The 24,734-nt window shown below is 58.3% G+C and overlaps 1 protein-coding gene and 1 long non-coding RNA gene across 4 annotated transcripts; one reads left to right on the top strand and one right to left on the bottom strand.

Moving 5' to 3' along the window:
• Window positions 1-485: 485 nt before the first annotated feature.
• On the bottom strand, window positions 486-13,612 carry SLC4A3 (solute carrier family 4 member 3). 2 transcript variants are annotated; one of them, XM_036082905.2, is made up of 23 exons: window positions 13,405-13,612; window positions 13,101-13,244; window positions 12,595-12,760; window positions 11,706-11,986; window positions 11,422-11,537; window positions 10,790-11,016; window positions 9,093-9,241; window positions 8,733-8,913; window positions 8,150-8,285; window positions 7,732-7,915; window positions 7,182-7,281; window positions 6,540-6,724; window positions 5,648-5,873; window positions 5,246-5,464; window positions 4,749-4,897; window positions 4,363-4,557; window positions 3,702-3,920; window positions 3,272-3,361; window positions 2,629-2,795; window positions 1,911-2,164; window positions 1,417-1,586; window positions 1,054-1,227; window positions 486-807 (listed from the first exon to the last, which is right to left on the bottom strand). In XM_036082905.2, the coding sequence occupies exons 2-23, from the start codon at window positions 13,149-13,151 to the stop codon at window positions 730-732; spliced, it is 3,717 nt and encodes a 1,238-aa protein (XP_035938798.1). In that variant the 5' UTR covers window positions 13,152-13,244; window positions 13,405-13,612; the 3' UTR covers window positions 486-729. The 2 variants fall into 2 exon arrangements, with proteins under 2 accessions (XP_035938798.1, XP_077927476.1); XM_078071350.1 differs by having other exon boundaries at window positions 10,790-10,989.
• LOC144381658 (uncharacterized) lies at window positions 12,431-16,787 on the top strand. 2 transcript variants are annotated; one of them, XR_013447381.1, is made up of 3 exons: window positions 14,879-14,994; window positions 15,074-15,238; window positions 15,847-16,787. It is a non-coding gene; the product is annotated as an uncharacterized LOC144381658 (long non-coding RNA). The 2 variants fall into 2 exon arrangements; XR_013447380.1 differs by lacking the exons at window positions 14,879-14,994; window positions 15,074-15,238 and adding an exon at window positions 12,431-12,547.
• Window positions 16,788-24,734: the final 7,947 nt, after the last annotated feature.

Genomic DNA, 24,734 nt, shown 5'->3' with positions numbered 1-24,734 from the left:
CCGTGAGAATCTAAAATGGTCCAGGGACCCCAAATCCAGCGCCACCCCGGCGTCTAGGGGACTGGGCTACTGTACCCTGCTCCTCAGAATGCCAGGGATCAAGAAAACGTTTTCCATTTCCTTCTATAGCCCCACAGCCACTGGGGACACTCTGATTTCTCTAACGGCTAAAGCGAAGCCACCTCGTCCCTCCCTCCTCCCCCACAATCTCCCTTCAAAGCAAAGGCTAGATTAGCAGTATGTGACCTTGAGCCAGACCTTGAGGCTCCTGCTCCCCAACTGTACTTGCGAGGGCTCCAGGGGGTGATGATAACGTCCAGCTCTGACCTTCTGTGTCTTGATTCTCTCCCTTTCCCCCAAGAATTCTGTCCTTGCCTCAAACCTCTCCCTGGTTTTGATGGCCCTGAAAACAGAATTCTTCCAATTCCAGTTGGATAAGCATGACCAGACAGACCAGGGGTGGAACCAAGAAAGTGAGGCAGACACAAGACAAGGAGTGTGGTTATAATGAGCTCAAAGCCTGTGCCGGTCTGGTCTGTGAAAGGGCCTGGGTGAGCCCAGGTCAGTGCCCGGGACAGAGTCAGCGGGCAGCTCTGGCCGTGGCGTGAGTGGCTCCAGGCACGTCTCTGGGTTGGGAGGCGCCCACTGGCCCCGGGGCTGGGCTCTGCCTGGGGCCCAGGTGTGGGTCACTAAGGTGTCAGGGTCTCTGAGGGGCACCACGGTGGAGGGTCACACAGGCATGTGCAGCTCGTTGTACTCATCCTGGCCGTCCTCGTCAAAGTTAGGCTCAGCATCTTCCGAGTCCAGCTGCAGAAAGGAGACGGTCGGGAGGGGCGGGGAGGGGGCACTTGACCAACAGTCCCCCCAGCAACTCCTCCGGCCCCGCAGCCCAGACCTTCTCAGGCCTCGCTGTCTGCGGGGACCGTCAGGGACTGCGGCCCAAAGCCCTTCCCTCCAGCCAAACTAGCAGGGGGCACAGCAGAGACTGCGACCCAGGCCTCCCTGGTTCCAGGGCCCCTCCGGCCGAACACGGCCCCGAGCAGCATCCCTTACCGCCTGCAGCTCCCTGTCCTGGAAGAGCCGGGGCAGCAGGCAGCGCCTCAGGGGCACCGTGAGCAGCAACAGGAAGGGAAACGCGAGTGAGGCCGCGGTGGACTTGACCACCCAGAGCAGGGCGATGCAGCTCAGCTGGATGCAGGTGAACAGGTGCATCCGCCACGTCTTCACCTGGGGAGTGGGCCTCAAGTCTCACGGCACAGCGCCCGGCCTGCTCTCCCCCCCAACATCTTCGGGGACGGAGCTCCCCGGGTCCCCAGACTTCCCCTCCACAGTCACTCTGTCCATCTCCCGTCCCGGCATCCCTCGCGCCCCCTCCCGATCACCCCATCTCCCCACCGCCATGCTGCCCGGCCCTACCTTGGTCACATAGGGCTGCTCGGGATGGTGTTTTGCCGGCATGAGGATAAGCAACAGACGCTGGGACAGCTGGATACCCGACAGTGACGTGACCCCCATGTACAGGAAAATCCCAAAGAGCACGGCCAACGGGATCCGGCGCAGCACCGCCCCCATGACGATGGACAGGCCTGGAGGAGGTGACACGGACCTACCTGACCCCTCGGACAGCCCCCATGAGGATGGACGGGCCTGGTGGAGAGGGGACCGGCTGGGCCTCATCACTACACACGAGAGGAGGAGCCAGACGGAGGACCCGGAAAGGGCCCAGGGTAATAAGGCTCAGAGTGTCTCAAGGCAGGCTGGGGTGAGAGCGGGTGCTAGACATGATGCATCTGGTGACCCAGACGGGACCTGAGGCAAGCCTGGGATAGAGCGCGGACTGAAGGCCACAGGGCCCAAGGAGGCAGGTCTGTGGAGCGGGGGCTGGGGCCTTGCGAGGTGGGTGCTCTCACCCACGAGGCTGGCGATGAGCACTCCAGTGACCCGCTGCTCCCGCACCTCCTGGATCTGGGGCTTGTCGCCGGGTGCGATGGCAGTGCGCATAACCGTCAGGGCGTTCACGTGAGTGACCGAGCGGACAGTGGCGGCCGTGAGCCAGGGCAACCCAAACAGCCCGCAGAGCCCACCCAGGGAGCCAATCAGCAGCAGGTCCAGGTGGAAGCCGGAGCCCTTAAGCAGCCTCCGGGCCTTCTGGCTGACGATGAGCCTGCAGGACGGGAAGCCGGGCTGAGTGGCGGGGAGGGCAGGCGGGCCGCAGGGCCAGGCATGCGCAGTGGGGAAGGGCCAGCGCGGACTGAAGAGCCCTCCCCGGGATCTGCCAGCTTCCTCTGCCAAGTTCCCAAAGTGATGTTCTCACGTCAAAGTAAATTTGGGCTAAAACCTCATACTGTGGATATTTAAGACGCCACAAAAGCCAGATGCCAGATCTCACCACGTTGTGGTTTAACCAAAATGAGACACATGTGAGCATCAGTGGGAGAGCATAGTGCCAGACTGTTGTGAGGACTGCCAAGTGCCACCCTGCACATGGTGGTGGGGACAGATGGATCCCCTGTCACAGCACCGGAGGGAAACTGTGCCCCAGGCCATGTGCCCCCCCCCCCGCCACCAATCCCGCTGCCTTCCGCTCCTCCCCAGCCACCCCCACCCAAGGTCCCCCAGCCCTCTCACGCAGTGATTTGTGTCTCCATGAAGATCAGGATGAGGACCAGCAGGGCGGGGACAGCAGCTGCTACCATCATCCAGGGCGGGAAAGGACGGGCACTGCCCAGGGGCGGGATGAACCACGTGCGCTTATGGGGGGACGTCACCGAGAGCCCTGTGGGCACTGTCAGCTTCTGCATGGCAGGAAGGAAGACGGGGTTCAGGGACACAGCCTCCCCATGCTAAGAACCCCACATAGCAGCTGCTCCCAACAAGCTCTGTGTTCCCAGTACCAGGGCTCCAGGAAACCTGGATGTGAACAGCTTTGGGGGAAATTAGTTTTCCATCTTCCAGAGTCCCTCCAAGGATGTGGTAGAGGACAGAGAATGACATCCTTTCTCCCTGAGCCCCAGGCACACCTGTCATTTGGCCCCCAGCCCCATATCTGCTCACACATAGCCTCAGAAGCCCTGGCTGGCCTCATCCGCTGAACCACTCAGCTGCCCCCAGCCCACCCACCCCAGCATGGTCCCAGCAGGTCACCACTCCACTAAAAAAGCTGAATTCTGCCCATGATCGTAGCCACTGCGGCAGCGGGAACGTGTTGTGGCCTCCCTCCCGAGACTCTGGGGTGAGAACCCCCCATTGGAGGGAGGTGGGGCTTGTTCACCTGCGTGTAGGTGTCTGTAATCGAGTAATCCACTAGGACCATCACCAGAATGGAAATGGGGATGCCAAAATCCCCAATGATGCGGCGAGCCTTGAGGGGCCAATGGGGGAAAGGAGCAAAGGAAGTGAGGGTCAGGAGACTAACATGGGGGATTTCTGGCTCCAGCTCTCTTGGGTCTGATTTTCTGAGCCAGAAATCCCCCAACCTGTCCCTCTAAATCCCATGGGTGCCGCCCAGCTCAAGAAGAGGGCATTCCTGGCCTGATTAAACTTCTCTGAAGTTTCTGACCAGGAAGGGACTGCACAGATGTGCTTTAGGTCCATGGGTTGACCGGGAGAAGGGGAGAGTGCCCCCTCCGGAGGGGAGACTGGCCGTGACGGCAGGAACTCCAGGGAAACCCAGGGGGGCCCGCCTCTCCTCAGCCACGCACCTTGCCTCCCAGGAAGCGGCTGTTCCTGAACTTTCGCAGGAAGAAGGCAATGAGAAAGGTCCCAAGCATGAGGATGAGGGACAGCAGAGCCGTGTTGGGCTGGTTCCTCGGGCCAGGCAGCCCCTCGGTGGGGGGCACAGCACTCCCGTTCAGCTCCAGCCCAGCCTCCAATGCCCCCTCGGGGGGGTAGAATGGCAGCAATGGGTGCTCCGTGAACACCTGCGTGGGTTACAAGTTTGCCCTAGCAGTCACCTGGGCAGGTCACCCTGATTTTATCACCCTGATTTCATACGGCTGTGAGGGGGAGTGCTGACCCCTCACACACCTGACGACCGGGCAACAGTATCACAGGACGACGAGATACATCACACACACATCACACACGCACACACGGAGCCCCACGGCGCTGACCGTGCCCCACACCATCACATACTGGTTGAATCCTGCTACAGATCTAACCTGCACCCTCTGGGTAGGACTCCCTGCCCGGCAGCTCTGACCTAGCCCAGGGTGTCCCGACCCCCCACGCCCACACCCAGCAGAGCCCTCCTCCTCGTCCCCTCTGCTCCCAATGCTCCCTGCCAACCCCTCCCATGCTCCCCTCCCCAGGGTGCTGCCCAGCCCCCACCCATGCCCCCCCAAGACCTCTCTGGACCTCCACCTTGTAGAGCTTGTGGAAGGTCTCGTAGATGAAAATAAGCGAGATGAGGAAAGCGAAGATCTCCTGGGTGAAAGGTGAGATATAGCGGACCAGGAAGCTGCCTTCAGCGGCCACCAGGGCAAGGACAAAGACCACCAGCCAGAGGCCAACCCACACCCGGCCGGTGAGGTACTCCAGGTCCTGGGCTCGGCAGAACTAGAGGCCAGGAGGGAGGCTGTGGTTACCCCCAGCGGTCTGCCCTGGACATCGGGCCCCATGGGATGGGCCGGGGTGGGGGCGGGGGGTGAGCTCTAAAGGGAGAGGAGGGGAGAGACTGCAGGGACCCATCACCTGGGCCGAGAGATGGGACATGAGATCCCTGGGGAGGGGCAGGGGAGGGCTGTCACCTTGAAGAAGGCTTCTTCGAAGACCAGCAATGGCCCTGAGAAGCCAACCACAAGCAGTGGCTGGGCCCCCAGCAGGGAGAAGAGGACGCCGAGCACAGCGGTAGACACGATCAGCTCGGACACGCCCATCAGCCCCTCAGTCTTCTCTCCTGGTGCAGGCAAGGGTCAGTGGGAGGGCCCTGGCCTGCCTCCTTCCACCTGGCCCCTCCTCTTCATCTAGCCTACCTTGACCTGGGGACCCAACTAGAACAGAGCAGCCCCACAGAGCAATAGATAGGTCCCGCTCCCCAGCCCCAACCCTCCCACCTCCGTCACCACCAGCCCCACCCTCCCACCCTACCCCCTCCACCCCCCCAGTCACAGGCTCCCCCACCCTTTACACCCCCCCGCCCCCTCTCACTTTATAGCCTCCCTGCAAAAGTGATGCCTGGGATCCCCTGACCACAGACCTTGCAGGTGCCCCTGGGTCCTCCGCCCCGGCCTCCCTTCCCGCTCACCTAGCAGCCCCCCGAAGGTGATGGCAGGGCTGAGGGCGGCGAAGTAGATGAAGAGCACGGCTGCCACGCACTGGGAGTGCAGGGCATCTCGCAGGTCACTGGGGTAGTGTGGGTACCGACGCTTCACATCTCGCACCAGCCCCCCAAACACCGAGCCAGTCCGCAGCAGGGGGTCATCTTCGGGGGTCGCCTCGGAGCCCCCCAGCTCCACCGACAGCTCTGGGGGAACAAGGAGCTGCTGGAGCACAGACCACCCCCTCCTGCTGGGGGGCCCTGGGCTCAATCCTTTCCATCAGGGACTGGAAGCTGGCATCCAGGAGTCAGGGAGTCAGGACAGGCTGGCCTCACAACCTTAGGAGCTGCAGGGGGGGAAGGGGGGGAACGGGCCCCAAAGGGTCTGACCTTTCCCGGGGGCCACATAGCTTCCCTGGGTGGTCATCTCCACTTTAGTCTGTTCACGCTCCCGCCGCTTCCTCAGCAGCTCCCTCTGGAAGGTGGCCACGGAGCGCAACAGGTCACGGCCCTCCACCTCGGATGGAGGGATCACGATGCTGCCATCCAGGAACTCACTGATGGCGCTCAGGAGGTCCTGCCGGTCGTCCGCCTGGTAAGCAGCCTCATGAAACAGCTATGGGCAGGAGAGGCAAGGGCTGAGCCACGCTGAGAGCCCCTGGGAGGGCTTCAGGGAGGAGGTGTTGGGCCATCACCAAGCCGGAGGCAGGATGGGTGTTTGGCCACATATACAGGTCCGGGCCAATCGTCAAAATATTCACTTATGTCCTTGCTGGCCAGCAATCGGCCACAGCCCTGAACCTCCGAGTGCCTTCTATTCCCCTAGGAGCTTCCAGACTTTTCCACGATGCAACAACTAAAGGGGCAACGCCGGGCATAGCAGGGGGCCCCAGAACCATCCTGACCAGAGAGTTCTCACCTGCTACAGTTCGGTCAATTAGCATTTCCAACATCACCCCTGGCTAGAGGACCTTCCTGTCCCAGCCAAGGAGAGGCCACAGCAAAGACCAACATATCCAGGCCTCCCTTTCCAGTCTCATGCCACATCCAAGACTTGGGGGTCTGGGCTTTTACTCCCCCTTCAACCACCTCCCCTTCCCACAGCTCCAGCCCAGGGCTCCCTTTTCTCCCTCTACCATCGCTCCAGAGTGCTGCCTCCACCCAGAAGGGCCTCTTGCACCCCTGCATCCAGGGCCACCAATGTAGGCAGTGAGCAACAGGGAAAAAGGAGGGCCCCGGGGTCGGGGGGGGACAGGCCTAGAGCACCCAGCCCAGGACCCACCTTATCAGACATGAGGGTGGCAATGGAGCGCCCAAGCTCATGATAGTCAGTGCTGGTGTGGCTGGGACCCAGCATCACAAAGAGGAAGCGAACGGGCACAGGGACCTCGAGCACAGACTCCAAGAGCACGGCCTCGTTCAGGCGCACAAAAGCTGCTGCAGGCTGCTCCAGGAAAGGCACACAGCCTGGGGGAAGAGCAAGGCACAGGGCACTGGGCAAAGAGGAGCCGTCCAGGCTGGCCCTGGAGAAAACACCTGGGGCCATCATGTACAGTTGAGCAGGTTGCGTGCTGCACAAAGAAACCCCCGATCTAAAGAAACCCTATTCGTTTATATACTCGTATATTTATTATAATTTACCAATAGATGAAACGTTAACAGTCTCCGAGAAGGAGTGCTTCTCTTTAATTCTCACAAAAGTGCTCTATGGACTAGCGGCAGTCCAAGACAGCGGAAAACTGGACGGGAAGCAGAAAGAGGGCTGAGAAAGAGCGAGCTGGGGGCAAGACAAGCTGTCAGGCAAGGCAGGGACGCGTTGGGGACCTGGTCTGGCCGGGGTTGGAAGAAGGAGCCTGCGGGCCGGAGCTCAGGACGAGCAGAGCACAGAGGAAGCACACACACCCAGGACCCCCTGCCTCCTCACCCACGAGCACAACAGTAGCCTCAGCATCTTCGGGGATCTTCTCCAGCAGCTTCAGACTTTTTCCCCGGTGACTGTCTCCCCCAGGCATGTGGAGAGGCTTCTGAGGACGCAGAACTGGAATAGGGCTGGGACCCTGACCGGAGGCCGTGGCAGGCCCTCCCCTCCCTTGTTCCAGGCCTGGACTCTGCCCTCCAACCCCTGGACCTGGGCCCTGTTTTCTCCCTCCCCAGCCAGGAAAGGGACTGTCAGTGATGCGCCCCACATCGGGAGGAGACCGCTCCGGTTGTGGACCCCTCCTCCCAGCTGCCCGCTACCACCTCTGCCTTATCTGGTTGAAATGGGTCCCCTGGGTCTGCCACGTCAGCCCATTTAAACCTCCTGTTTCTTTAGGGCAGGGGCCCTCATGCGTGTCTCTTACAGATCCCCCCCATGCCTCGTATAATGTCAGGCATCCAAACTTCCCGACCCGCTCAGGGAAGCCAGCGGTGGCCTCCAGCAAAACCAGAAGGCCCCTCAGTCCCCCAGCCCAGGTCTGAGCAAGGCGACTGACCTCCTTGGCCTCAGGGTCATGAGGCCAGAGTGGGGCTGGCTCCCCCACGTCATCAGCCACGGTGGGCACTGCGCCGTCAGGACCGTGGCTGGGGGTGGGGTGATGATTCCCCAGGACCGAGTTCACGCTGGAGCTGGATGGGTTTCGGGGAAAGAAGCCACTGTCCTTGTCATCATTGGGATGGCTATGAAACGGGCAGAGGGGACAAGGCAGGTTAGGAAAAGAGGCCTTTCGTGAGCTGAGAAACAGAGTAAGGAATAACTTTCTAATGACTGGTGCTGTCTGAGCATGAATGAATAATGAGTTCCCCGTCGCTGGGGTTACTCAAGCAGAGGCTAGAAAGCCGCACAGAAGAGTCTGTGGTCCTGGAAGGGCACGGGCACTAGAAGGCCCCCCTCCCAGGCCCCCCCCCCGGCACCTGTGTTTCAGCAGGAGGGTGCGCAGGACGCTGGCCCTGTCCTCCGGACGGATCTGGTCAGACACGATCATGGTCTCCACCACGAGATGGGCGATCCCCGGCAGAGTGGTCTGCTCCAGGTCCAGGAGGGCAGCTCCTGGGGGGTACAGTCAGGGGAAGGGTCCCATCAGAGAGGAAAAGCCACCCCGGCCGCCTTGCTCCCCAAGGGCAGGCGGACGTGCCAGGTGAGTCCAGCACCCGATGCCCACGGGCAGATAGTCAGTGCCACGTGGCACAGATGAGCCAGACACAGGGATGTGCAGAGGGAACACGGAGCAAGGGCACGGCCCCTCCAAACCCAGGGAGGGGAGCCACTGGTTAGTGTACTGCATGGGGACAGGGGCCTACAGGGGCACAGCCCGGCCCCTCCGAGCTTACGGCTACGCAGGCGGTCGGACTCTACCTCTCCCAAGTGGCAGCCAGATCTCGCCTGGGCGCAGGCCCCCAGGAAGTAGTTCCCCAGGGCTGGACAGCTCCTGCCGGCCGAGCTCCCTGGTCGGTGAAGAGGGCCCGCACCCCAGGGCCAGGCCTGCAGGGCCCCTACCATGGGCGATGGTCCTCCTGAGCTCCAGAAGGCTGCGGAAGGAGAGCGAGGCCACGTGGGGCTTCCCCCAGCGCTCTGTCTCTTCCTCCACATCCTCTTCAAACTTGATCCAGCGCGCCGTCTCCCGCCAGTGGGGTTCCTGGCTACGGTCCAGTGTCAGCTCGTTCAGCTCCACAAACACCTGAGGCAGGTGCCAAGGGTGAGGGTCTGGGGGCCGCCAGGTGGGATCGGCGGTTTTGGAGGCATGGCAACCAGGCAAGGCGGGGTGGGGGCGGGTGGGGGGATGGGGAGGTGGGAAAGGGAGGCTCTAGGGAGGAGAAGGGAGGGGAGGCTGCAGGCCCACCCCTCAGTCCCCTGTACCTCATGAGGTCTCCGATCCAGCTTCTTCTTCTTCTTCTTCCTGCGCAGGATGGGGGCCAAGCCCCCGGGGCTGCCCCTCCCAGCCTGTGTCCGAGACGGCTTCTTCACAAGGTGCCGCCGCATCCCAGGGTTGTCCTCCAGCCGGTGACCTGCAGGCAAGGCAGGCTTGGTCGTCCTGGGGGTCCAGCTCGGGGCCTCAGGGTCAGAGCCAAGCCCTCCAGCCCCCTGCTCTGCCAGGGGCCACGTCCACACAACCCTATAAGCCAGCACAGCCATGTCACAAAGACACGAAGGCCCAGAGAGGGGGAAGGACTACCGCACAGTAACACAGGGGACCACTGGCCAAGCCACTGTAAGAAGGCAAACCCCACTCAGTCCACAGCCCTGGCTGCCTACCCTCCCCCACGGCCACCGCCTCTCACTCTGGAGCACCACGACCTACATGGAGTCACCAGGCCCTCAATCCTTTCCCTGTGCCCTCTCTCGGCTCCCAGGTCTCCCCCACAGATACACATCTGGCGGACTCAAGCAGAGCGCTAGCCCTTCCTCCCTGCTTGCCCCTTCCAGGCCAGCAGCTGCGGAAAGGCCAACAGCCTGGTTACTCACAAGCTGGCCCCCCTGCCATGGGGCTCAGCTGGCCCTGGGTGGGTTCCCACAGGTCACCGTCCTCAAGGTCCAGCACCAACATTTCTAAGTCCTCTGAGGCCAGCGAGTCTCGAGGGCTGGGGGCCGGGGCCATCCAAGGGCCCTGGCTCTCTGCGTTCCCAGGCCCAGGGCTGGGTGCCCTGTTGGGCTCTGTGACCTCCTCCAGCAGGCTCATCCTTCTCCCGGTGGCCAAGCCCTCAGCCTCCGCTCGGGACTCCCCGGAGCCCTGGCTCTCCTAAAAGGTGGGAGCCTGGACCAACGGTCTTTGTTCAACCCGAGCCTCCTGACTCCCCAGCGCCCCAGGCCGGCTCCCTGCTGCTTCCAGCCCCCACCCTGAGTCTGTAAACACGCCCTCCGCTGACCCCCCAGCCCCACCCCACTGCTGCCATCGGATTGTTCCTGTCCCTGTCCTCGGGCCCTGGCAACTTTCCATGACGTACTGAGCCCAGAGCCCTCCCCACCAACCCCCGCCCACACACTGTGCTTCCAAGGGGGAGGGAGGTGGGGTCAGTGGTGCCCCCGGCCTGGGCACAGAGCCCCGTGGGTGATGACAGGTGGCACAGAAACCAGGGCGCTGATAAGATGGAAGGAATGTGCCGCGATCACAGCCAGGCCCCGCCAAGGGTGGTGCGACAAGTCGGGGGCCCCCGATGTAGGGGAAGCAGGACCTGGAAGAGTGGCTCACCCTCAGGGGGCCGGCATGAAGAAGACAAAAAGAGTTTGCCCCGAGAAGAGGAGACTTGGGGGAAGGGGGACATAATGTCTCCAAAGGTCACGTGGAAGGGGGGTTGCCTTATTCAGGGGGTGACTCAGAGGACAGAATCAAGACAGAAGGGCAGAGGTGTCACCAAGGAAAATCTCAGCTCTGGCAACCAGAGAGGTGGCTTGGTGAGGTAGTGAGCTCCCCGTCCCTGGCCACATTCCAGCAGACAGGGATACTGCAAAGGGGCCTAAGCGCTGGGTTGGGGAGAGCACAGAGCTTCTCCAAGGTTCCCCACAGGCGGAGCGCCCATGGGGGTGGGCCAGGGGGGCTGCCACAGGGTGTCACTCACTCTTCATGTCGTCCAGGTCCGCGGAGCCCAGCATCTGGGCCTCCGCCTCGTCAGTGGGCACCTGCTGCTCCGGGCCACCTGGGGTACCCAGGGCACTGCCTGGGCACAGCCGCTCCCGCAGGTCATAGCTGGCCGACGGGCTCCAGGGCCGGCTCTTCTCCCCAGCGACTCGGGAGACCCGGGCCCGGGGGCTTGAGGAGCTGAGGAGGCACCATGGCAGCCTTGGACTTGACAGGGAACCACGGTGGAGATGGGCCAGGTTAGGCGGTTCGTTTGCCCTCCCCCAGCTTGGGGTGGGGCCTGGAATAGTCCCCTGGGCGCTAGACTCAGACTCCTTCTGGGCAGAGAAGGAAGCTCACCTCCACCTCCCTGCCCCTGTCTCACTGTCCCCCCCACCCCCACCCTCACCCCCCACCCCCGTCTTTCTTCTGCCTTTATCCCTGCCCTCCTCTCTGGTGACACCTGTCTCTCCTCCTTGTCTATCCTACGGACAGAGAGCGGATGCGCCCCTCCCCGCTTCCTCTGTTCCCGCTCCTCTCCTCCCCTCTTCTTCTCCAGGCTCAGAGCTGGGACAGTCCCCAGGGTCAGAAGGGAGCCTGGGGACCGCTCTGGGCTGGGCTGGAGGCCAGTACCTGACTGACTGCTGGGGGCTCTTGTCAGGGCCAGGGCCCACGGAGGGCAGGGGCTTGCTGAAGGCAGCCCTCCCAGAGAGGCCAGGACTGTCATCCTCATCACTTCCGATGGAGAACTGTGGACAAACCGGAGTGCCCTGGGTCCCTGCACGGGCTCAGCCCCCAACCCGCCACCCTCCCCCCCGCCGACTCCCCCAGGCAGCCCTGGCCCCCTCGGCTGTGTCCTCTCCCCCCCCCGCACCCCTCCCTGAGGAGTCAGCCCTCCTTCAGGGACAGACCCCTACCTTTGCTTTCTGTGGGGACTCTGAGGGGGGGGGCTCCACAGGTTCTGCCTCAGATTCCCCTTCCTCTTCCTCCTCCTCTTCCTCCTCCTCCTCCTCCACTCCGGCTCCCCCCTCCTCCTGGATGGGAGGGGTCTCCTCCGAGGGGGGAGCCGAGGTTTTCTCCTTCTTCCTCTTCCTCCTGGTCTGCCGGGCAGAGGTGGGGGGCAGTCGCCGCAGCTTGTGGGGTGGAGGCAGGCGCGCCGAGAGCGGGTGGTGGGTGTGGTGGGATGTGTGCCGGTGAACTGGGGGTGCAGGAGAGCCGGTTGGGGGTCCCCACAGCAGAAGGGGGGCCCCTCACCGCCCTAGGGGCACACACCTTATTCTAGCTCAGGGCCTCAAACAAGGGCACCCTAGACCTTCCTCGAGAGCCAGGCTCCCCCCAACACCTGTATCCGTGTCCTGCCATTGGTAAGGCCTGGTAGAGTGGGGGAACAGGAGTCAGGGAGAGGGCAGGTTGTGAAAGGGGGGCTGGGGGAAACGGAAAGACACCGTACAGCAAGGGGGGAAGGCAGAGTCAGAAGAGCTGAGGGAGGTGAGGAGGCAGAGAGAAGGGAGCAGGGCCGGAGGTATGGCAGAGCCTTGGGGAAAGTGAAGGTCACCGAGGGAGGCCTCAGGCCCATCTCCCTACGCCTCCCCCTGCGTCTGGGGCCCGGCTCCCCTGGAAGGTGGACAGGCGATGGGTGAGTGAGGCAGGATGACTTAACATGGCATGGTGGCCCAGCACAGCGTCCAGCACAGCGTCCAGCACAAGATGGCACTGGGTGACCAAGCCAGTGGAGAGCACGGTGATGGTGGCAATGAAGGTGATGGTGGTGAGGGCGGCCACACTAGGGGTCCCCAGGCTACCCACACTCAAAGTCCCGCTCGCTGTAGCTGCGGCTGGGCTTCTCGGGGTCCCAGGCCGGAAGCTTGCTGATGAGGTCCCCAAACCTGCTCACAGCCAAGGTCTTGCCCAAGTCATCGTCCTCCTCCTCCAGGTCTGGACTCAGAGGGGGCTCCTCCAAGGGCACCCGGACCTGCAGGCTCAGACAGCCTCTCCTAAGGACCCTTGACCCAAGAACGCCCCACATCCACCCCAACTCCAAACCCTGGCTGGGGGCGGGGAAGACCAGCGGGCTCCATCTTCAACGACCCCCTCTCCCTGCGCCCCAGCCTTGGGTCAGCCTCCCAGGAGCCCAGGGCTTGAGAGGAGAGGGGCAAGAGAACTGAAAAATACCAAAAGGCCCTCCCTTTCCCCCTCCTCTCCAGCGCAGCTCCATCTCTGGATGTGGGGATCCCAAGGTCGGCCGGAGGACTCCCCTCTCCTCCTTGGGTTCCCTCCCCTCCTCTTCTCCCACCCCCGCGCGCGGCAGTCACCTGGGGTAGGGGGGAGGCGCCCCCGGGCGGCGGGATCACTCCGTTGGCCATGGCCGGGGAGGCGGCTCGGGAGCCTCTCGCTCACTGAGGGACCCGTGACCGGGTTGAGAAGAAGGGGGCGCTGCGGGGGCCTAGCGGGGAGCCCTGGGGGAGGAGGGCGGGGTCAGGAGCCTCGCACGGCCGCCCTCTCCCCCTCGGCGAGCCCGATCGTCCGCCCGCCCAGGCCGAGGCCCCGCCACGCCCGCGACACCCCGGGGCCCCGGCCCTGGCCCGCCGCGCCCCGCCGCGCCCCGCCCTGCGGTACCTCGGGGCTCCGGAGCGTGCGGGGCCTGCGCCGGCCGCCGCGCCCCATCTCCCTCCCGCGCGCGCTCGGGGGCCTGGCGGCGCGCAGGGCCTCACGGCCGGGGGGCGCCCGCGGCGGCGGCGAGGCGAGCCGGGCCGGCCGGGCGGACGCAGGCGCCGGAGCCCGCAGCTCGGGGCTCCACCTCCTCGCGCTCAGCTCCGCAGCTCCGCCGCCGCCGCCGCCGCCGCCGCCGCCGGGCCGCACAATGGGAGCGGGCGGGCCGTGACTCACCCCGCCCCGGCCGGCCCGGCCCCCACGCGCGGGCCCCCGCAGGACTCCCTCTGCCCACCAGCCCCTTCTCCCGGCGCCCCACGCAAGGCCGGGGGCGGGTGCACGGCCCTACATTCCCACAATCCCCAGGTCGCTCCCCCACTTTGCTTTTAGCCTCCCCTCCCTCCCCTCGGGAGCCCTGGAGGCGACCCCTGCACCACCCAAGCCCCTCCAACCTGGGGAACGGAGCTCACAGACACCGGGAAGCACCCACCACCTGCCCCCTTGGTCCCAATATGGGCTCAGATGCCTGGCTTCTGCCACCGGGCACCACCCAACATTTGACCTTGGCACATTACCTCCCCTCCTGGTTTCCCCCTCTGTGGCCCAAGGGGCCTGAAGTAGGAGTGTTCCAGGGTTCCATCCAGCTCTAAGATTCTGTAGCTCAGTTTCCACATCTCCTCTCCCCTCCTCCACTCCCTGGGGTCACATCTCCTTTTCCAAGGGCAAAGGTCTTTGGAAGGAACTGCTGGATCCCAATTTGATCCTCTGGTGTCTGGCTGAAACTGGGCACTAGCACAAGGCTACATCCATTACAGCCCCCCAGTAATATATGTTGAAGCCATAGTGAAGCCAGGTCCCTGAATCCTTGGGCAGAGGAAGAGGATGTGGGGGCAGAACCGGGGAGGGAGCTAATGGGCAGGCGGAGGTGAGCCAGCCAGCAGAGAGGGGTGTGGGGGACAGACAGGGTGCTGGACATGATGGTGCTCTGCGTGGGAAGGAGGTTTAACCCTGTGACCTTGGACATGTAATATATCCTCTCCCACCCCTGCCTGCCCTCATCTGGCTCTCAGCTCAACCCCAAAGATTTTCTACATTCAAAGCCACACAAGGGGAGAGGGGAGGGCAGCTGGGGTCTGTGAACACCGACTGGCTTTGCAGCGTGCTAGACCAGACGTCTCCATACCAGCCTTCCCGCAACAGAGACGCAGAGAGGCTCATTACCTGGCCACGGTCACAGCTGGGAAGCAGGCTGCCCATCCGGCATCAGGGGTGTGTACGAGGTGACGGTCAGAGCCACAGCCATTTAACTGCCCCCCACACCCCCACTCCCCCACCCCCGACCGCTTACACTGAAAGAAATGTGCATGGCCTCCCCACCCTGCAGGGCGGTGAGAGAACAAAACAAGACAAGACGCCAGGGACAGTCAGCTGTGTGTAAGTGGAACTCGGGGTTCGAGACCCATCTGTGATGGATCGAATTGTGTCCCCACCAAATGTACATGTCCAAGTTCTGATCCTGTGACCTTATATGGAAATGGCATAGTTACAGACGTTCAAGTGAGGTCATACTGGGGTAGGATGGGCTCCTTTTCCAATATGACTGGTGCGGTCATAAAAAGGGGAAATGTGGACACAGATGCGCACTCAGGAAGGACCCCATGGGAAGATGGAGTCAGCCTGCCACAAGCCAAGGAACTGCCAGAAGCTGGGAGAGAGGCCTGGAACACATCCTTCTCTGGCATTTTCAGAGGGAACACAGCCCTGCTGACACCTTGATCTCAGACTTGCAGCCTCCAGAACTGTGAGATAACGAATCTCTGTTGTTTAAGCCCCTTAGTTTGTGGTACTTCGTTACAGCAGCCCTAGCCTTTACGCTCCGAGCCAGGGGACTTGGTTCCAAGTCTCTACCGTAAGGATTGTTTACACAGGGCCCTCACCTCCTGAGAGATACTCAAGAGCCTTGGAGCCTTTCCCAGTCGGGAACGCTGCAGAGGACTCTCCCCGGTCTGCCTCTGACACCTTGGTCCTGCTCATGGCCCCGGTCCCCAGCTTCCAGGCTACAAACTTGGACAGCAGCTACTTGAATACCAAGACAGCCTGAGGAGGGTCCTGCCAACCTGGGACCTCCAGTGTACTGGGCCCTGAACAACGTTGCCCTAAAAGCACCACATGACTCATGCCTCTGAGGCCCCTACCTTCCCCAGGGAGCGTGCTGAGCACAGGCCCTCACCTTCCTGGACGCCTCAGGCTCCCATCCTCTTCCCAGCTGGGGACTCCCCCACCCCACCCAGAGTCAGCAGCTTTGGTCTCCAGCCTCAGAAGTCCCTCCCCTTATCCCGCAGTCGCTGGGATGATGGGGTGATAGCCCTCAAAGAATCCTTAGATGCTCATGTTCATCTCTCCTTCCAGGGTGGAGCTGGAGCAGATGCTGGCGGCCACCAGTTGATTCATGCCAACTCATCCCATTGTTAGACATCAGTGAATGCTTCCATCATGCCCACTCAGATGTCCCGGCCTCCTGGAGGCCTTTCCAGCTGTGTTCTCCGGCACCTGTAATCATCAGTCCCCAGCAGTGTTCCCGATGGAGTCTTTATTCCTGTGACAAGAGTGTTTCTTCCATACACAAAGGATGGCCAGTGTGTGTGAGAGACAAAGGGGACGGGAAAGGCGACAACAAAGGTAGCAGCTCAGAGGACCCCGCTCGCACCCTCTTCCTCGGCCCAGGCTGACTTGAATGTCCCCACCCTGCATGCTGAGGCCCGGAGCGCTCGTCTGACACATGCAGCACCGCCGAGGTCCGTCCCAGATGTCCAAGAGCCCAGGAGCCATCCCACCACACCACCCGGATGTGGAGACGCAAGCACAGCGTCCTCTGGGGTCCTCATGGGCCAGGAGCCCTCTGCAGTGGGTTCCTCTCCTAGCCCTTCCCTGCAGTCGCCGTCTTGGGATCAAGCATGTTGGGAATGAGACTGACGTAGAGGATATTCGTCCTCTGTGGCCACCCAAACCTCTGCAAACCCTCTATCCTTTGGTCATGTCCCATGGGTGCGATCTCTCCAAGGTCAAGGCCACGTGCCCCTCGCAGGACTCCCTCGAAGTTAGTTAGGGCACAGACGCCGCTTGGGTTCCACCCAGCGGACTCACCTGCACAAGACCTGAAATCGGGAATGAGCGCTGTGCACCTGTGCGAGCCCAGGAGCGGGGGTCGTGCGGGTCCTCTGAGGGCAGCTGTGGTGTTTCCACTAGAGAAGCTCCACGGACATGGCTGGTCATTACTCCTAGCTCTCTGTTCCTCCCCAGAACACCGCCCACTATTCACTAGTTCCTTGAATAAATTCCTTTCCAGCTTAGAGTGGCTGTTGTCCGCAGCTCAGCCTTCTGACGGAATCGGGGAAATGGCTCTGAGTCCAGGGCACAGGCTGAGCTGGCACCAGGCGTGAATGGTACCGATACCAGGGAGCTGGTAGCAAGCACGTGAGAGAATGGCCATCTTTTTTTTTTTTTAAGATTTTATTTATTTATTTATTTGAGAGAGCACTCAAGAGAGCACACGCAGGGGGAAGGGGCAGAGGGAGAGAGAGAAGCCGACTCCCCCTGAGCAGGGAGCCAGATGCGGGACTCGATCCCAGGACCCTGGCATCATGACCTGAGCCGAAGGCAGACACTTAACCCACTGAGCCACCCAGGCGCCGGGAGAATGGCCATCTTATTAGCAGGCCTGGGCAGTCCCTGCCTCTCTTACTACTATGTCACTCCTCACCAACTCCATTCCTTAATCTTTTTTTTTTTTTTAAGTTTATTTATTTGAGGGGCCTGGCTGGCTCCATCGGAAGAGCATGCGACTCGATCTCTGGGGGTCCTGAGTTCGAGCCCCACCCATGTTGGGTGCAGAGATTACTTAAATAAATAAACTTAAAAAACAAAAAAAACAGCCCCTCCGTTCCTTAATCTTAATGCCAACACAACGATAACTTCATTACCTTAAATGTAGGTAGTGCTGTCCAGGTTACAAACCACTTTGATATTCATAATCTCATTAGTTTACAGCAACCCTCTGAGGCAGAGTGTCTTAATCCCATTTGACACGCGAGGGAGAAAAAAAGGCTCAGAAAGTTGAAGTGATTTGCCCACGGTCCAAGGCTCTGCATGGCCAAGAATTGAACCCAGGGGTGGGCTGCCTGGCTGGCTCAGTCAGTAGAGCATACATCTCTTGATCTTGGGGTTATAAGTTTGAGCCCCATGTTGGATGTAGAAATTACTTAAAAATTAAAAAAAAAATTTTTTTTAAATGAAACCCAGGGGTTTTGGTTTCATGTGTAATATTTATCCCCAAACATTACAGTGCCCCCCAGTCCCCACCACCATGTCCTGGTACCTTTTCCTGCAACTATTGAACTTTCCTTGCCATGAGCACAAACTGAAATATACTGCTAACTTCCCAGGTGAATTTTTTAAGGAGATTCCATCTTTGCTACTAGAAGCCGTACAGAGGAGTGGCTAAGCATGAGACGTCCGGAGCCAAGTCGCCTGAGTTCATAGCCCAGCTCCACATGACCTTGAGCAAGTTATTTACCCTCTCTGGGCCTCAGATTCCCCATCTGTAAAATGGTAATAATAATGGGGTTGTTGAAAGAATGAAATGAGTTCATCCATGTAAAGTGCTTAAAACAGTGCCTGGCACATAGTAAGGGCTCGATAAATGTTCGCTAGCTTCCTACTATTAGAAACCTAAGAGACACAGACAGCTGGGGGCCTCAGTGGGTTAAGTGTCTGCCTTCGGCTCAGGTCATGATCCCAGGGTCCTGGAATCGAGTCCCGCATCGGGCTCTCGGCTCAACGGGGGAACCTGCTTCTCCCTCTCCCTCTGCCTGCCCCTCCCCCTGCTCTCTCTGTCAAATAAATAATAAAATCTTTAAAAAAAAAAAAAAAAAGAATTTAAGAGACACAGTACTGAAAAGACTTCAGGTAACTTAGAATATGAAAAATAATAAAATGTACACACATGAAGTGGACATTGCCTTACACTTACAAGGACAATTTAGTCTTCCAGCCAAACTGAAGATACTAGTCGTGCGAATTCCGAGAAGACAGAGAGATCCAGAACAGCTTTTACCTCCACCAGGATAGATTCTGACCCTCCTTGGCCAGTGGACCAGTCTTTGCATTTGTAATCCTCACTCCGCAGATTGAAGAGTTTCTGGAAGGTGGGAGGGTGTGGGCTCAGCCCACAGCTGCCATTCAGACTGGCTGAGAATCCCTTTTGGCTGAGAGTATTCCCCTCCCTGCTCCCCAGAGCTGAGCACCCAGTGCCATTTGCCGTTGACTGCCTTCATCATGAGTAAGACCTTATTTTTACAAGAGAGATAACAGGGCTTGAGAAAAAGCCCCAAACTCTGGAGTTAGAGAGGCTAAAATAAAAATAAAATACCAGTTCAGTGCTTGGCACAGAACAGATGCTCAACAAATGTCATTCTTATTTACTCTTGCCATTGGCCTGCAGTGGTTTATCCCATTCGAACCAGTGTCCCTCAGTAAACCTGGACTCAGATTTGAAACAGATCCAATCTCGGGAGGGCACTGCCTATCCCAGAAGGTTTTCTCACCCCTGCAGAGCCCACCTTTCAGCTCGGATGCACAGATTCTTTGTGGCTGGACTGACATTTTGACATATAAAACTATGTCCTTTCTTTCTGCTCCCCCAACCATCTGAGCAGGTAGCCTGCTTTGAATTTTGTTGGGTTTTTTTGAGAATGGATAGGACAGAAGCCCGCATGTCTGTCTTTTGTTCACCCAGAGCCAAAGTCTCAGGAAACCTAGGGAGATTGTAGAGGAGGAAAAAGAAAGGGTTAGCAAGACATGCAGTATCTTGGCCAGAAGTGGGGGAGAGGCCAGAAGCTGCCCCAGACCCCTTGTCTTGCCCCATCAGCAAAGCACGAGGTGCTCCCAAGATGTGGGGGGTGGGGAGAGTGAGGTCAGTGAGTCCTGCCAACCTCAGGGGATGGGGGCTTGAAATAAAAGGTTTCGAAAATGTCATAAAGCAGTATTTCGTGCATACCCAAGTGTGTGAACCGAAACCCACACACTCACTCTGTACTCTACACCAGCTCTGGGGTGTTCATCAGCGAAAAAACCTGACATGGTCCCTGTCCTTGGGCACCTTACAGTCAACAAACAAGCAACACGTAAACTTGTAATTACAAAAATGGCAAGTGCCAGTTACAGGGAATATTCAGGTGGCATAGTTAAGGATGTGCTCTGTAAAAAGGGGACAATGGAGCGAAGACCTGAAGGATACAAAAGAATCAGCCATGCGATGAAGGGTATGCTGGGGAAGCTGGGCAAGGGAGAGGCTTCCAGGCAGAAGGAAGAGCTTGGGACCCATTGGGTGGCAGGAAAGAACAGGCATGGAGCTTTGGGTGCTGAGGATCTAGATGGTGTTCTTGTGGTGGGAGGTGGTATCCCTAGAACCTGGGGGCACGAGGGGACAGACTGAGGGTCTGCCTGAGGATGGGGGCACCCGGCTAGCTCAGTTGGTAGAGTGTGCAACTCTTGATCTTAGGGTTGTAGGTTCAAGCCTCACATTGGGTATAGAGATTACTTTAAAAAAATAAAATCTTTAGGGGCGCCTGGGTGGCTCAGTTGGTTAACCATCTGCCTTCAGCTCAGGTCATGATCCCAGGGTCCTGAGATCAAGCCCTGTGTCGGGCTCCCTGGTCGGGCTCCCAGGTCGGCAGGGAGCCTGCTTCTCCCTTTCCCTCTGCCCCTCCCCACCACTCATGCTTTTTCTCAAAGAAAGAAATAAAATCTTTAAAAAAAATTTTTTTAATCTTTTTAAAAAAATGAGATAAAATAAAATGACTGAAGGTGAACCAGGGTAGGCAGTCTAGAAGGTCTAAGAGGCAATAAATACCATTTAAGAAAGAGAGAGAGGTCCTGAATGTGAGATCCTGCACCCCCTTGGTGAGACCCTTCACCTGAGCCTCAGCTTCCTCACCTGTAAAAGAGATCATGCTTCTCCCTCAGGGTTGTACTGAGCACAATAGTGTCCATGGGATGATCAGTCCAAAGAGCAGCACAAAGTAGGTGCTCCAAAATGGCCACTGTGGAATATTCTCCTACTGTGGTCTTACCCATCCTGTGTGAGCCAGCTCCGAGGCGCCACTGTCCACTCCCTCCCTGGACGGTAAGCTTCTTGAAAGCGGGAGCAGGTCTGATTCACCCTTATATTCCACCCTCCCACCTTCTCACAACAGGGCCTGGCCCATTTTAAGAGCTCAATAAATGTCGTGGAATTGAAGACAAGTGCATGAGTAATTATAGTAACTAATAAACTGAGGAATGTTTTCACGGAGGCAGAGAAGTCACTGAGTCCAAGATGATCAAATGACAAAGGATGGGCCAAGAAAAAGCACACCACGGCTTGCTCAGCTCCCGGGGAGCGTCTGGGGTTCCCTCTGAGGCACACTGGGGAAATAGCCACTCATAGAGGGACGAGCAGTAAGATGCAGGTTTCCTTCTTCTGCTTACAAAGGGCATTTCGAGGCAACCAAGTGGGCTGTAATAACTCACGGGCAGTTTTTGTAAACCAGCATGGATTCGATGTTTGGTGGCTCATACAGACCACCTTGTGCACTGCTGCGCGGCACAGTTTGGTTATCGATTAGTCCCATCCTCGCTGGAGATGAAGGTGCCACAGATCAGCAAGGGCAACTTGCCCGTGGTTAAATAGCGAGCCACAAAACTAAGGCATAAACGTGAACCTTTTGTGCTCAAAACCACTGTGCCTTTTCCCGTATGACCACCACACCACGCTGACTGGTGAGCGCACAGATGCATGGTCCTGAGGGCACCGAGAGAGACCATAGCACAGCCCTGCGGTGGGATTTCCAACCACGGCTAAACAGTCTGGGGAGGCTCTGCTCAGAAGCCCCCATGGCATGCCAGCAAAGGAGGAAGGATGTCACCCCTCATTCCACGTGAAAAGACTCATCGGCTATCTCTCCCACTGAGAAAGAAAGTGCCTTCAAGCTGACCTACACCCCACCTTCCAAAGTCTCAGGAGTCAACGTTTATACCACTCAGTTTAGGGGGCGCCTGGCTGGGTGGAGGGTGGGACTCTTGATCTCAGAGTCAGGAGTTCAAGCCCCATGTTGGGGGTAGAGTTTACTTAAAAAAATAAAATAAAACTTAAGAAAGAATAATAATAAAAATAAAAATAAATAAGTCAATATATCATTCAGTTTTGGCCACTGACCCCCCCCCCAGGGCCTCATCTAAATTTTTAAATATTACTTTTGAATCAAAATACATTCAGGGAGTTTAGAAATATTTTTAAAATAAAAAGTAACAGAGCCTCAATACCATCCCTGACCCCTTCTGCCCTGTTCTCGTCTTCATCCCCCACCACCAATTTGTTTGTCCCTCTAGAATTCATTTATACAAACAGAAGCTAACATGAATATACCCCATCCTACCTCATTTCTACAGAAAATGCGGCAGAGTGCTGTTATGGACAGTTTTAGGGAGTGAATCCTTTCCCTCCACTGCCAGCAAGCCTAAGGCTGGACAGCTGATCCATAAGCACTTGCTGGGGGGTGGGGGGAAGGCCAGACTGAACGGACAGGTCGATCTCTGGGGCAGAGAGTGGGAGAGGCAAGTGCTTGTGGATGGACACCTGTGCACAGGCGTCAGAAGCAAAGTGGTCCCATTCGCTCAGTGTGGCGGGTGTCAGGAGCAGGTGCATCCTGGCACCTGGTGAGGTGCACAGCTAAAGGCCAGACACTTCCAGGGGCGGCGATGGCCTCACCCTTGACGGCTTCCTCGGTGGCCGATACCACTACCTGTCTCGTGGGTCACCAGAGAAAGAGCACCCCCAGGATGAAGGGTGCAGAGGACTTTGCTGCACTGTTAAAACAAAGCCACGTGCAGAGAACTTAAGCACAAAGAAATGGAGGAAAGCTCCTCTTCCACTGCCCGGGCCTCACGCCGCTTGGCAAATCATCCTACAACGACTGCGGGTGATTGTGCCCCATCTGGACCGTGACCGGACGGGACTTCTGGGGAAGCGCTTGTAAATGGGCCTGGCCGCTCTGAAAGGGAACGCCAGGCCAGGGGCTGGGGAAGGGCTCTCTCAGGGCCAGTCCTGGCTTGTCTGCAGACAGTACAAAAGTGCTGATGGGGAAGGGGGTGTGTGCACCGCCAAGAAAGTGGACTAATATTTTTGGGAAGTTTTAATTTGCTTCAATTAAAAATTCAGGCCAGCTCTGAGCAAACAGAAGTAGGTGAACTTATTTTCCGAACCTCTGCACCGATCTTTCTGGGCCCCGCCACCCTTGTTCAGGCCTGTCACCGAGGGCCCCCCACCCTAGCCAGCATTTCCCGACTGGTTCCAAGGTGCACACCGCTTCCTCCCCACTCTCCGGCTGGACCAGACCAGGGTCCTGCTGGGGGTGGGGGCGCGGGGGGAGAGAGAGAGGCCATCTGGCTCCACACATGGGAAGCCTCAGGAGAAGCTCGTCTCTGGGGCCTCAGCACCAGCCTTCCCGGGCTGGGTCATTTCCATACACAGGGCTCTTTCCTTAAGCTAAGTGGCTCTAGATCTTGTGATCAAAGGACTATAAGAAACATTTGGGAAAATGAGATGCTTTTAAACAACGCATGGACCGTAGGAAGGGCTCACTGAGCCACAGCTGTTGGATTATGACCTTCCTCATTGTTTAGAGGTGTGCCTCTATCAGTCTTCCAGGGAGCTCTCAACGGTGGCCCCGCCGTCCCCTCAGCGGTCCTGGCCCAGAGAAGGTATCTGCTTTCTTAAGAGTCGTTTATGAGCCACTGGAGAAACCCTCCTGCCCTGACAGACGCTCTAATGGGCTCAGCAGTAGGACCTGTGTCCTACTAATCTCTGTCAAGTGAAGGAATAAATAAACCCATCCATTCAGTATACTTATGAATATGTGACGATCGTGTTTCAGGACAGGAACAATGCTGACCCACATGAGGGTCAGAAAAGGCAGCACTGGGGCGCCTGGGTGGCTCGGTCAGTTAAGCATCTGACTTCTGCTCAGGTCATGATCTCAGGGTCCTGGGACTGAGCCCCACATCAGGCTCCCCACTCAGCATGGAGTCTGCTTGTCCCTCTCCCCCTCCCCCAAGTCGTGCACTCACTCTCTTTCTCTCAAATAAAATCAAGAAAGAAAGAAAGAAAGAAAAGAACGGAGGGGAGGGGATGGGAGGAAGAAAGAAGAGAAAAGAAAAGAAAAAAGAAGAAAGAAAAAAAAGAAAGAAAGAAAGAAAAGAAAGAAAGAAAGAAAGAAAAAGAAAAAGAAAAAGGCAGAACTAGGGAAAGGAGCGGGCTCTAACCAATATCAAAGGCTTCTCCCTCCTAGGGCCCCACAGTTCCTTCCCCTCCTCAGGATCCAGGGGTTTCTCTATTGTACTTTTGCTCTTACAGAGCAGGAGGCTGAGTGACTGTCCTCCAGGGCATTGATTATTTCCCAAACGATTCCATCCTCTGGGGCCCCAGGGTTTGCAGAGGGCTGGCTGGGTCAAGGGTGGAATTGGGCCCCAGGAGCCCAGTTCAGTCTTCTCTAGCCAGGAAACACCCCAACCCCAGGCCCCACCTTGGACTTCTCCAAAATAGCTTTACAGTGAGCCCTGACCAAGTTTCCAGAGCATGACCCTCCCCCAAGAACCCTAAGTCAAAGGCCTTCTAGTGGGGGCAAAGGAGTAACCCCAGACCACCATAAAGAAACCACACTCCCCTTGCTCTCTAGGTCCACACCTTCCAAACCCTATGTTGACCTTTCCAATGGTAATTGACAGAAATTCCAGAAACATGGCAGTCCTCCAAATTCAGGTATGCAAAAATGACCTTTTTCTTGATAACTCAACTTTATCCTTGTTTTTTTTTTTTTTTTTTTTAAAGATTTTATTTATTTCTTTGACAGAGAGAGACACAGCGAGAGCAGGAACACAAGCAGGGGGAGTGGGAGAGGGAGAAGAAGGCTTCCCGCGGAGCAGGGAGCCCGATGTGGGGCTCGATCCCAGGACCCTGGGATCATGACCTGAGCCAAAGGCAGACGCTTAACGACTGAGCCACCCAGGCGCCCCTCAACTTTATCCTTGTAACAAACCCCCATTTCCAACCAACAGAGAAGTTAATCTGGTAACGTTCAAATCAACTCAGCCTCATCAATGATTTCAATTCAATCGATTCAAGTCTAACTTGATCACATCCCCATTTGGGGGCTGGGCTTATTATACCATCTTCCTGCTGCATTCCTCCAACGACCAATTGG

This window comes from Halichoerus grypus, chromosome 4 (assembly GCF_964656455.1).
Source record: "Halichoerus grypus chromosome 4, mHalGry1.hap1.1, whole genome shotgun sequence".
In the NCBI taxonomy this organism is placed as follows: Eukaryota; Metazoa; Chordata; class Mammalia; order Carnivora; family Phocidae; genus Halichoerus; species Halichoerus grypus.
The sequence above is the reverse complement of the archived record's forward strand: the minus strand, read 5'-3'. Positions and strand labels throughout refer to the sequence as shown.

Coding starts and splice junctions, on each gene's coding strand:
- SLC4A3 (XM_036082905.2), bottom strand. CDS start 13,151: ATGGCCAACGGAGTGATCCCGCCGCCCGGGGGCGCCTCCCCCCTACCC. Junction 9,242..10,789: donor GGACCTGGACGACATGAAGA/GTGAGTGACACC, acceptor CCTTGCCTGCAG/GTCACCGGCTGGAGGACAAC. Junction 808..1,053: donor AGGACAGGGAGCTGCAGGCG/GTAAGGGATGCT, acceptor TCCTTTCTGCAG/CTGGACTCGGAAGATGCTGA.